The following is a 13,170-nucleotide window of genomic DNA, read 5'->3' as shown; positions in this document are numbered from 1 at the left end:
ATTTGGAGCAGGGTCTCAAACACGCAGCCCGCGGAGTTATTTCCTGCAGCCCGCCATAGGCACTGACTCCCCCTCTCTGCCCCTCCCCCCTGCCCTCCCCTCCTACCCATCCCCCCAGAAAGCGCCGCATCCCTGCTCCTCCGCCTACCTCCCAGCGCTTCCTGTCACCAAAGAGCTATTTGGCGGCACTTAGGACTTTCCAGGAGGGAGGGGGAAGGAGCGATGATGCGGCGTGCTCAGGGGAGGAGGCAAGGAAGAGGCGGCTTCAGGGCTTTGTTGCAATGCACGTTCTACCAAAGCCTGTTCTGAAAGGTGCTAAGCACCCTGAGATCCCACTGGTCTCAGTAGGAGGAGAAGGCATCTCAGCTCCACACAAAGGAAGTTCTAACAGAGAGATGACCCAAGGGAGGAGGGGGGATTCAAAACCTGCGTCCCAGCCCCTTGCTGTTCTGGGCTGTGACCTGAGGCTGAAAAGTGCTGCCAGCTGCCATCTGTGAGGTTCAGCGCATGCTCACGGCCAATGGCTCTTGGCCCATCAGTTCCCATGACAGCTCCCTCTGCTTCCGCAAGGGTAATGGCAATGTTTGGAAATACATATATATGTGAACATGAAGATTAACAAATCCATGAAGATTAACAAATCTGTGTTAAGGTCAAGGCTCACTGAAGAACATTTGCAAGCAACACTGAGATTGGTTTCATCTCAGGATATCAAACCTAATATTGATGCTCTGGTTGATGCAAAATGCTGCCAGCTAAGTGGCCAAAAATGAAATGACTGTCAAAATTAGCACTGACTTTTTGCATTACAGTTTTTAAAAAGTTAATACATTGACTTTTAATAGCATACTATATTACTCTTCATTTTTTTCATTTTTGACTATACTTTTGTATCGTTGTTTGAAAAGGTTTCAATGATGTGGCCCTCGGGCCAATGTACTAGTCCTCATGTGGCCCTCATTGTGATTTGAGTTTGACATCCCCAATTTAGACTATTCAATCTCGTATGACACATTTTATGATCTGTAAAATAACCGTGCAGCACTGCCCCTTAAAAATATTGCAAGAGTAGGATTATTATATTGTCAAAAAGAACTTACCCAAGTGCCTAAATAGGATGGTAAAATGGGTGGTTTTCTTTGTTGAAGAAAAAATATCACCATTAAGGCAAAAGAATATGAGGGAATCCCACCTTCTGCCTGGCAGTCAATATGGCACAACTACAAAAAGATAAGACAGCTATAGTTTTCTGATAAGATTTTAGCATTTTAATTATATAATACATAATATAAATGAGCCATTAGAAAAGTTCAAAAGGAATATGGAATATATGCTAAAGCTAACTAGAAAGTCTTTCATCTCAAAATCTAAGGAAACAGTAAACTTTTATATAGATGTTTTCTGTGTTATCTCCTTCTCACTCACAAGCCATTCAGAACACAGCACCTCACCTACTTTTTTCCACACCTTGCAACTCCCATGTTACAGCATTATTTAGAAAGTTACAGTAGATATACATTGGCCAGAGGATAAAATGTAAACTCTAATCATTTGTAAAGTTCTTCAACTTTACTATTATTATTATTACTATTATTTATGATTACACATTGATTCTATTATAACTCTGCAGTTGTGGTTCACATTTATGCTTCTGCCAGGGATTTATGTTTTTGATAAAGAGAACCTGCTATTGTGCAATCGCCAGGTATTCTTCATATCTGGCTCTATGCTGATAAGATGCTTTTCCACGTGAGCTCAACAGGTTTTTCAGTATTTTTAAAGTCAGACTTCAAACAGTTCTCTTTTCTAGTTTGTAATGTTATGTTCTTATGTATTGTATGGCACTAATCGATTTATGAAAGCCTCTTCACAAAAATATCAATAATATTAATAATACTATATAATGGAATGCACTTTTCAATAAAGTCAAGTCATTTAAAGTCAAGTATTGCTTAATAGTGACCCCAAACCTGAACTATGAAAGGATTTGACATCTGAAGTATACTTTATACGGCTGATACAGCTCAATTCTTATACTCAACAATGGTATCTCTAGATGACCCAGTGGGAGATGGAGACAAAAACTTGTACAATTGTTTTGCTGGCAGCCTGACATGAGCTCATTTTTTAAAACTGCCTTGATTTTGATGAGTGGTGGGTTTGGCAAACGATGCTTGCTTTCTTGGGATGAATTCTGGGAAAGTTCCCAGTCCTAGAATGAGGATCTGCAGAGCCCTGCACCTGTTGAAACTGTACTGTGGGTGATAAGACGTCCAATGTTTGCTAGTTGGTCTGCTTCATAATGTTATGGAGGCCAGAATAGAGCCAATGATATAGTGGCAATTTCAGAAGTGTGTATAATATAAATGAAGGGTGAGATCCTCACCCCCTCTCTGGCCCCTTTACATCAGATAAAAGGGCCAGAGCAGTGTAAGGGGGCATGTCAGAGGGAGGCTAGCGCCTGTGCCACAGCAGGTGCTCCTAGTTGGGCACATTAAGAGGGTAGGGGCTGCACCTGGGCTATAAATGGTAAGAGGCTGCTCCAATACAGGAGGACTGGCTGTGATAATAGAACTGAGAAAGAGGCAGGAAGCCGCAGGAAGCAGGAGCAGCAGGACTACCACAGTCCTCTGAGAGGGGAGGCAGGGAGTGCCCAAGATGTGACGGTTGAGTGAGGAACTGTTTAAGTTTGAATAATAAAACTGCTAAAAGGAGATTGTGGGTGTGGCAGTGTGTCTTTCCAAGCAGAGGAGAAGTCATGCCTTGTACAGGGCCCTATAAGCCCCAGTTCTGACTAGGGGAGAATTCCCCTGCACAGGCACGGTGGACAACAGCCATAAGACAGCCATTCAGCAATCTCCTTGCAAGCCCTGGAGTAGGGGGCATGCCAAGGGTGTGGATGGGGGCAGGGCTGCAGCACTGCAGAGATTCTGGCCAGTATCACAGCCAACAGGGCAGCCTTGGACATCATCCATAACTTTGACAGGCCCCATCCAGCCCCCAGAGTAGCCCAGGATCAGGAGAGTACAAAAGTGACTTAAAGGTACCTTAGCTCTCTCCTCCCTCTGGGCTGTAAGAGTTCAGTGCTGGCAGAGCACAAAATCTTACCCAGTAGATCTTTGGCCAAGTTCCACTGGAAAACTCTTCATGAGTCACTAGTGTACTGCAACCTGGGAAGATTTCATGACTTTTACAAGTTAGACTTTTTCAGGAATCTAGCTAGGAATTTTAGCAACACAAGTTCCTTAAACTTAGTTGCACCACTGGGAGTCTGCAAGCAATTTAATATAAAACATCTCTCCACAGATGTCAAAAAGGCGGTATATACTTGCCTCTAGACACAAAGTGGACATATTCTGCATTACATGCCACTGCATACACTTCAACTCACAATACAGAACAGAAAAGAGAATTCAGAGTCATCGGGTTTTTTTAAAAAAAACTATCTATTGTAAACATGCATAAGACTATGCACATAGAGCTGCAATCTACTTCCAGGTTCTGATGATATTAATAAATCATTCCAGAGACAGTTCACTAGAACTCACAAAGGTTTATAACCCTTTTACATACAGCTAAGTCTGTGTTGCTTCTTGTATTTCAGAATCCAGTTCAGAACTACCCTCCTTAAGCTTACTGTAGCCTACTTCATAGACCTTGTCTTTGTATTCCCTCTACTCATCTTGCATCTCTCTACTCCCTCTTTTCGTTCAACAAAATCTTGTCCCTGTTGATGAAAGAGTGCCTCCTCCTCTGCAGCTCCTCCTGTCAGTTCTCCATCTCAGCCTCAAATACGGCTCTGCCTTAAGTCTCAGAAGAAAGTATTTTTCACCCTTCCATACCTCTCCATTCCTCTCTCCCTATCCTAACATTTCTTTCTGTAATTGTGGGATACAAATGCTGAAGAACTTGGGGACACAGTTTACAGGAGAGATGGATGCTACATTTGACTATAGTACATTTTGATTTAGGAAAAAAAGAAAAAATTCATTACAAACTTTGATACTACTGTATTACAAATTACATGCTGGTGTCTGTGTCACAGGAAATTTACTCCCATAACACATTCGTTGCTGTATTATATTTTATGTGCAATCCTCAAGGGGAGAACAGACATGTTTAAGCGGTCTTTATTTGTATTAACTTACTCTAGCCCAGTAGCGGAAAGCCAACACCAAGGGAGCAAGGACAGGTTCCAGTTTGCCAAGTGCAGCCAGCAAGTCAGTTGTAAGACAGGCCACATCATTTCTAGCACTCACTTTACAAGTTAAACCACTGTCATTAAGAGAGAAATAAGAAACCAGTTTAAGTTCATAATTTTAACTACAAGTATGCAGACAAAGTTGGAAAGATTGCCACTCCCAGCATACTGAAAGCAAATACCAGAACGCACCTCGTGAATGAAAGTGACCATTTTAGCAAGCAACATGATACCTATCAAACTGAGTTAGATTTTCATTACTGCAGGAGTTGGATTTAGAACTCACAAAAATCCCTTCCAGCTATAACAATGAAAAATGTCATAGATCTATGCTCAACTCTGCCACTGATTAACTATGTAACCTTATGCAAGTCACAAACTTCCTGTGTATCTTATCTCCTCCTCCTATTTCCTTCCCCATTGTTCACTTGACATTAAATGATATTGGGTACAGAGTGGACATTTGACTGAGATGGGTTAATATTTGTTGCCCTTGTGGAGAAAGTGAATCTGCAGGAGCGGGAGGAGTGCCAAATCAAAGGAAACTTGGAAAAGCTAGTACTTTAAATATAAAATATATGGTAAACTAGGGCCTTGATTATCATCTCTGAAGTGCACTTTTTTGGTTTCTCTTTGTATTATCTTGATTTATCTTCTCTCTCAGATTTTTTTTTTTTTTTTTTTTTTTACACCAAATGGTAAAAGGGCCTTGACTTTTTCAGATTAAACACAAAAACCAGAGCCAGCCCACTCGTTTAAGATCTATGCTATGTGTTTATTTTTTAATGTAAGAGCTGGGATGTACCAGCTAAATCTTCTCTCAAGAAACTTCATTCTGCCTCCCTAAATTATTATTTACATTGTGTTGGTACCTATAATGTGCTAGCAACATCCACACACAAAGGAAGCAATAGTTCCTGCCCCAAAGAGTAGCCAGGGACTCTCCTGGGTTCAACCAAATACTTCCTATCCTAAACTGTCATATAGTGGTGCTGTACACCATTAAACAGCAGCTAAATTTCATTGAGGTGGCTGCATTTCAGTAGTTGATGAAGTTATCTGCCCATCTCCCCTTTTCAGCCTCTCACGTGGGTAGTGAGGCTTAAATTTGTGAAATGCTTTGAGATCCTTGGATTAAATGGTTGGTATAAATTTTAAGTATCCCCTGAGAATGACTTTTCCTTTTCCTTATTTAACTCCATCCAGAAGGGACATGACCAGATTCTCTCAACTGGTGTCCTTGGTGAATCAGGACTAGTTCAAGTGAAAGGATGAAGCCAACCTCTCTTTCTGGGCTACCCTTTCTACTGTTAGCATGAATATTACATTGACATTTATTGCTGGGAGTGCAAGCAACCAGCTGCCAGGAGGTATGAATAAGCAGAATAAATGTTGATATATTGTTAAGGATCCTTTTGAACTCTTAAACACACCTTTTAACATCTCTGCAAAAGACAACGGGAACTTTGGCATGGAAATCTGACTCCACATCTGAGTAAAAAGCTAAACAAGGAAGAGAAGACAAAAATGTTAGCTATAAAAGTCTTGCATAGTTCTCCCTAATTGTTTCTTTTAGCTGCTAGATTCAAATTAAGTACATTTAAGTTGCAGGTGCCATATGTCTAAATATTTTCTGATCACTTTGGATTCTCACCACCACAAAAGTATATTCAGTAAGGAAGAAAGGTTACAGTAACTATGGTTCTTTGAAATGTATTGTTCACATGGACTACATTCTTGGTGCACATGCTCCTCATGCATCAAATTCTTTTTTGCCAGCAATGTCCGCTGGGGCTGCATCTGCACCTTCAATATCCTCCTATCCCCTCACCCAATGGCATAAAGGGCTAAGGAAGCCTACACATCCCTCAGTTCCTTTGCCAATACAGAACCCCAAAGGAGTAGGACTCTAGAGTAGCGGGAAAGGAGGTTGGAGCATAGAATCCAAATGGACAATACATCTTTAAGAACCACAGTTACTGTAAGGTAAGTAATCGTTCTTTCTTCGAGTGATGGTCCACATGGATTCCACTCTTGGTGACAAACAAGCAGTTACCTGTTTGCTAGAATGTGGATCAGAGAAGTCTTACTTAAACAATAATTCCAGAACAGGCCTGTGAAAATGAGCATCCAATGTTGGAACCTCTACCAAAGAACAGTGTCTTGGAAATGTGTAGACTGAGCTACACTTTGCTGCCCTACAAATTCCGGAAATTGGACATACTTCAAACAGGCAGCACAGGCTGCTTAAGCACTATTGAAATGAGTCTAATATGTCTAGGTGTATCTAAACTGGTTAACTCTCTGACCAGTGAGTAAGTATGGAATAGCCCTTTGAGGAACTTTGATACCATCAGGTGGGGCGGGTAGGGGGAGGAGGGAACATGACTTTAGAGGCAGACCGTAAGCCAAAATTGCTACAAGATGGCCCTTAACAGAACTGAACAAAAGGCCAGCCTGTTTTAAGTGTGATAGGTAGTTGAGGGTCTTTGGTATTAAGGCCTGGATCAGGTCCAGAACCTCTTGAGCTGCCCATATTTCTTGTTTATGTTTTCCTGCTCTCTATTAGGACTTCTTGGACCTATAGGGAGCAGTCTCTCTATGGTACTCAGCCAGCCAACAGCCACACTGACAGTTGCAGTGACTTCGGGTCTGGGTGTAGTATCTGGCTGTGGTGCTGTGAGATCACTTTTGGGCAGTCTGGGAGCTAGATCAGTGTCTGAATGGACATGTGTATTAGTTCTGTCAGCCAAAACTTGCTAGTGCAGAATATTAGACTAATCGTGGCTTTGTCTTGTGATTTTGGAAGTTACCCTGGGGATGAGGGGAAATTGGTGAAAAGGCATACAGAACACCATGAGATCCTTGCAGAAGGAAGACATCCAGTAACTACCCCAGGTTTACAACCCCTTTGGAACAAAAGTTCTGGCTCTTTGCATTGCCACTGGGGTCAAACAGGCCTATCAGATGGTTCCCCCAATGCAAGAATATCGGCTCTATGATGGATTTCCTCAACGTACGCTCATGTGTGATAACAGACTGACTGCCAGGTTGTTGCTGACTCCCACGAGATGAAGAACCATTGGGTTATCCCGTAGCGGTGGCACCATGTCCAGAGCTTCATAGTTTCTAGAACTAGGAGGAACAAGTGTAAACCACCTTACTTGTTTATATAGTGCATTGTTGACATGTTGTCCATCACTATATGCACTGTGGAGTTTTGGAAAACAGGTAGGAAGGGCATACAGGTTAGTGTGATGGCTCTGAGCTCCAGGGCATTGATGTGAAGCACCGTATTTTCTAGGGACCAAACCCCTTGGATCTTAAGATGGTCCGGATGGGCTCCCCAAGCCTGTTCCTGACACATCTGTGATTAAAGTCCTTGTAGGGGAGGGAACCCACTGCACACATTTGTGGGTTTCTTCCACCATCTGAGTTCTGTGATGATGTGAGATAGAACCATGATCTTCTTGTACATCTGGTGTTTTGCCAGGGAACAAACCAATCTGAGAAAGATTTGGAATGGGCAGAAATGAAGTCTGGCAAGTGTCATCACATACATCCATACTGATATATGGCCTAGCACCCCAGACATGTCTGACCCGTCATAGACAGGTTTGATTCTATCCCAACCAGTAGTGACTATACTGAAACCCGGAGTCAATTATGGCTCTGTCGCACTCTATTGCCTGCAATACAGTAAGATGATTTTGTTTACCAGGAGGCCCAACTGAAAGAACAAAGTGTCCATTCCAGGCTTGCTGCCATCTCAGCCTGGGATCTGCACTGCTTCAGCCAATTGTCCAGGTAAGAGTAGATATGAATGCCCTTCATGCTGAGATCTGCCGCTACTATCACTAGGCACTTCATAAAGACTCTTGGTTCCATAGAGTCCAAATGGCAGTACCTCATACTAGTAATGAGTGGGCCTTACCACAAATCTTAGGTATTGCCTGTCAGATGGATGGATGGCTACATGGAAGTACATATCCCAGATGTCAAGAAACACTCATCAATCTTGAGAAATGCAGACAAGCATTACCATCCTGAATCTGAGGTGGTGTATATACACATTCAGTCTCCGCAGGGCTAGGATAGGACAAAAACCACCTTTCTTCTTTGGGATAAGGAAAAATTGGGTGTAGTATCTCTTCTATGCCTCCTAGACAAAGCAATCAGGCCATTTCTGTTTATAACAGGCTCTTGTGAGAAGGATCCCTGCAAACGTATGAGGAAGAGAGCAGGGTGGGTAAAGAATGGAAATGTAAAGGGTAGCTTTGGGCAATGATGACTAAAGCCCATTATAAGCTGTGATGGCCACACAGTCCTGGGGAAAGCAGCAAGGTGGTTCCTGAAAGTGAGAGAAGGCTCTGAATGTCTTTAGGTATGCTTCAACACTCCTGTTAAAGCTGCTGCCTCCAAGAGGCTTGCCAAAGAGGGGCAAGATGGGAATCCCCTGAAGCATCTGGTCTTCTTTCTGTGCTGCTTCTCTCAACTCCAGATGTAAGAACCAGTCCTCTCTTTGCTGGGGCTGATGCTTGCATAGTCTTCTATAGAGAGCCAGTGTGTAGATTCCCAGGGACCACAGTGTGGCCCTTTAGTCACTAAGGGAGTGTAGGCCTTAGTCTGTTCTCTGGCTGAAGAGCTCTAATCCCTCAAAGGACAGGTCCTCTACAGTAGCCTGTACTTTGCATGATACCTTGCCCAGTGCTTGGAGCCATGAGGCCCATCTCATTGTGACAATCCTGGCCACTGATCTTGTGGACATATCAACCACACCATGGCTGCCTATAACAATCTCATAACCACCTGAGATTCTTCTGAGATCTCTTTTTAACTCTTCACGGTCTGCTTTGGACATAACTATCATGAGTAATTTTGTATCATCGCCAAACTTTTCCACCTCACTGCTTACCCCTTTTTACAGATCATTTGTGAATATGCTGAACAGCACTGGTCCCAGTACAGATCCCTGGGTGATCCTGCTATTTACCTCTCTCAATTCTGAAAACTGACCATTTATTTCTACCCTTTGTTTCCTATCTTTTAACCAGTTATTGATCCAGGAGAGGATCCCTTCATCTTATCCCATGACTGCTTACTTTGCTTAAGAGCGTTTGGTGTATGGCCTTGTCAAAGGCTTTCTGAAAGTCCAAGTACACTATATCCACTGGATCACCCTTGTTCACATATTTGTTGACCCAGTCAAAGAATTCTACTAGATTGGTGAAGCATGATTTCTCTTTACAAAAGCCATGCTGACTCTTCTCCAACAAATCGTGTTCATCTATGTATGTGGTTATTCTGTTCTTTACTCTAGTTTCAATCAATTTGCTTGGCACTGAAGTTACGCTTACTGGCCTGTAATTGCCAGGATCGCCTCTGGGGTCTTTTTAAAAAATGTGTCATATTAGCTATCCTCCAATCATCTGGTACAGAAGCTGATTTAAATGACAGGTTACATACCACAAATAGTAGTCCTGCAACTTTATATTTGAGTTCCTTCAGAACTCTTGGGTGAATACTATCTGGTCCTGATGACTTATTACTGTTCATCAATTTGTTCCAAAACCTCCTCTACTGACACTCCAATCCAGGACAGTCCTTCAAATTTGTCACCTGAAAAGAATGGCTCAGGTGTGGGAATCTCCCTCACATCCTCTACAATGAAGACTGATGTAAAGAATTCATTTAGTTTCTCCACAATGGCCTAATCTTCCTTTAGTGCTCCTTCAGCACCTCAATTATCCAGTGGCTCCACCGATTGTTTCGCAGGCTTCCTACTTCTGATGTACTTAAAAAACTGTTTTGCTGTTAGTTTTTGTGTCTTTTGCTAGTTGTTCTTCAATTTATTTTTGGCCTGCCTAATTACACTTCAATACTTGACTTACCAGAGTTTATGCTCCTTTCTATTCTCCTCAGTGTGACGTGACTTACAATTTTTAAGGCATGCCTTTTTTCCTTTAACTGCCTCTTTTACTCTGTTGTCTAGCCTTTGTGGCATTTTTTGGTCCTCTTATTATTTTATTTGGAGTATACATTTAATTTGAGCCTCTTTTATGGTGTTTTTTAAAAGTTTCTACGTGGCTTGCAGGCATTTCACCCTTGTGACTTTTCTTGTAATTTCCTTCTCGAAGTTAAAAGCTATTGTCTAGGGCTTCTTTGGTATTTTCCCTCCACAAAGATGTTAAATTTAATTACATTATAGTTACTATTACTAATCAGTTCAGCTATATTCACCTCGTGGACCAGATCCTGTGCTCCACATAGAACTAAACCGAGAATTGCCTCTTCCCTTGTGGTTTCCAGGAGCAGCTGGCTCCAAGAAGCAGTCAGTGTCAGTCTAGCACCATTCACTAGCATTAAACTGATTGAAAAAGGCTACAGTAAAACATAAAATCTCTATCCTTTTTGTAATTCAAATATTCTGTGTGCTTTTTGGGTATTTTTCCCAGCAACGTTAGTACAAAAAGCAATTAAATAAGCAAAGCGTTAATTACAGATAAAGAAGTTAACTCACCACAGGTTTTTAAAATGTCAAGCACCTGTATCAGAACATCCGGGTGACTCATCTAAAAATGAGGACCAAACAAAATTAGGACAGGGTTATTTTATTCAGAAACTGAGTTACTGAATTTTATAATTAGTTTAACACCATTTAAGGTGTACAATTTAAATACATAATGTTTATTGTCAATTTTCCTACAATAATTCATTGTATTCATCTACTGATATTTATGAAAAATGTTAAATATATTCATCTACTCCATGAAAATGGGCACTACTAAATGATTCAGACATCTTTCACTTTCAAGTTATATTCTATGAACTCTTCTGGTAAACCCATCTGCTCAATCTATACATTAAAATATAATTTGAATCCTTAAGTACCGACGTTGAAATCTGAATCCTCTGATATAGCATATGTTCAGCTGTGAGTGTTGGATCTTTACTCCTGGGGGAATTCTGCGCCACTGCGCATGCACAGACTTTATATCCCCCAAAGATTTCTTTGCTTCCCCATAGAAAAATGACTTTCTGACGAGGAAATAAAGAAAACACACAAGAGCAGCCATACAACCCTCCCCAGCGTATGTTTCAGGGGCCCAGGGCAGCCATCAGAGAGGTAAATCACTGTGGGGCAGGAAGCATGACTGGGGAAAACCCAGCTGGTAACTCCTACCCTGCATCGAGCTCAGCGGCTAGTCCAGGCTGGACTGGGGAGGACAGGACTTACTCTTCCCCTGCACAGCATCCAGGGCCGGGTCAAATCCGCCTCCAGATTTTTCCCCCAGGTGCAGGAAGCTATGCAAACTCCCACTTCCTCATCCCATCTCCCTGCTTCTTGCACTCATCCCTCCTCAGCTGCCGGGGGAGAGATCCCTGTACAGGAAGCTGCTACCCCATCCACCCAACCCCCTTGCATCCAGACCCCCTTATACCTATACCCTCTCCAATGAGCCCCACTCCCGACGAGCCACCCACACCCAGATCCCTATCCCACCGAGCCCCCCAAACAGTTGCACCTGGATCCCCACTCCATTGATCCCCACTCATCAAGCATCTGGACCTCCCCACTGAGACACTCACACCCAGACCCCCCGCCGAGCTCTGTCCTGCACACCCAGACACTGAGCCCCAACCACCTTCACCTGGACCCCCCTGCAGAGTTCCATTACCACTGCACCCAGAAACCCCCAAGTCCCTGTGCATCCAGAGCCCCTCCACACCCAAATCCCCCATTGAGCTGCCTGCACCCAGACTGCCCCACACAGAGCCCTCTCAACTCACACCAGGATTCCCACACACACTAAGCCCCTCCATATTTGGATCCTGCCTTGCTGAGCCTGCCTCCCACACTTGGTGCACCTGGCATGGAGGAGCAGTGCCCTGGGGTGTTTCTGGGGCAAGTCCAGACCTAGCACTGTCAGGGTTGGGTGCAGCCTCACCCCTGAGACCATGTCTGGGGAAGGGGGCGGGGGAAAGGGAAGAGGGGGGAAAACTGCACAGTGATCTCCCACCTCTGTGCAGCCAGTAGCCTGTGCTCCACAATGCCATTCTGGAGCCTCTACATTTATTTGACAAATAACATTTGCAATATTTTGCAGAATTTTAAAATATGTGCAGAATTTTAATTTTTTGGCACAGAATTTTTTATTTTTTTGGCGCAGAATGCCCTCAGAAGTAGCTCTTGAGCTCGTCAAATAAATATGTATCATGAACTTTGGTTTACTTAATGAATTTTGTTAAAGTAACACATTTTTATACATGGATAAAAATCTTATTTTCCAGAAACCTAATACACTTTTCAAAACAATATTTTAAAGGTGAACTGGAAATAAATAGTTTTAACAAAGATGAGTTAAAAATTATTTTTATGTGCTCAGAGACCCAACCAACAACAGACATGGGGTACTGAGCATATATTTGCTTTAAAAGGTATCCCTGTGTAGCTCCAGCTGATCCTAATTGCTGAAACACCTCAGAATGCAATACTGCACCCCGAAGTACCAACACAGATGTCATGAACTTCACTGGAACAACACAGTCAGCCCAAAAGGGCCCACGGTAGTAAGGTTTTTGAGTATGTTTTGAGGGTGTTGGTTTTTGTTTGTTTGTTTGTTTTAATTATATGTTTTGTTTCTTACATTACTTTTGTATTAAGTTAAAGACGATCACCCCATGTATTATAAAAATGCACCAATAACCTTAGCCTCCTAAGGGACAGCTCCATTATTCTGGAGGAGTTTTTGGTATTTGTGATATCTGAGATGTGACAGCAACAAGGAGCTGAGTAGAATACCAAAGGAAATATTATGGCAATTTTAATACAACTTTCCATCAAATTTGAGTGTTTAGTGACTTTTCAACACTTACTATTTGGGCATCCTGCACATAAAGATACACAACTTATTTGGGGTAAACTATTTGCATTTAATCTCTAATGCTTAGAAGCAGATTCAACAGAA

At 42.5% G+C, this 13,170-nt stretch overlaps 1 protein-coding gene across 5 annotated transcripts in view; it reads right to left on the bottom strand.

The window, feature by feature from the left end:
- TUT4 (terminal uridylyl transferase 4) overlaps positions 1 to 13,170 on the bottom strand; it is a 76,173-nt gene that overhangs the window by 36,114 nt on the left and 26,889 nt on the right. For all 5 annotated transcript variants that reach the window (XM_077824821.1, XM_077824820.1, XM_077824817.1 and 2 more), the window contains exons 7-10: positions 10,722 to 10,773; positions 5,635 to 5,704; positions 4,149 to 4,275; positions 1,101 to 1,220 (exon numbers count right to left, since the gene is read on the bottom strand). In XM_077824821.1, the coding sequence (XP_077680947.1) occupies positions 1,101 to 1,220; positions 4,149 to 4,275; positions 5,635 to 5,704; positions 10,722 to 10,773 (369 nt within the window). The remainder of the gene's footprint in view (positions 1 to 1,100; positions 1,221 to 4,148; positions 4,276 to 5,634; positions 5,705 to 10,721; positions 10,774 to 13,170) is intronic.

Source organism: Eretmochelys imbricata, chromosome 8, assembly GCF_965152235.1.
Source record: "Eretmochelys imbricata isolate rEreImb1 chromosome 8, rEreImb1.hap1, whole genome shotgun sequence".
NCBI classification, from domain to species: Eukaryota; Metazoa; Chordata; order Testudines; family Cheloniidae; genus Eretmochelys; species Eretmochelys imbricata.
The sequence above is the reverse complement of the archived record's forward strand: the minus strand, read 5'-3'. Positions and strand labels throughout refer to the sequence as shown.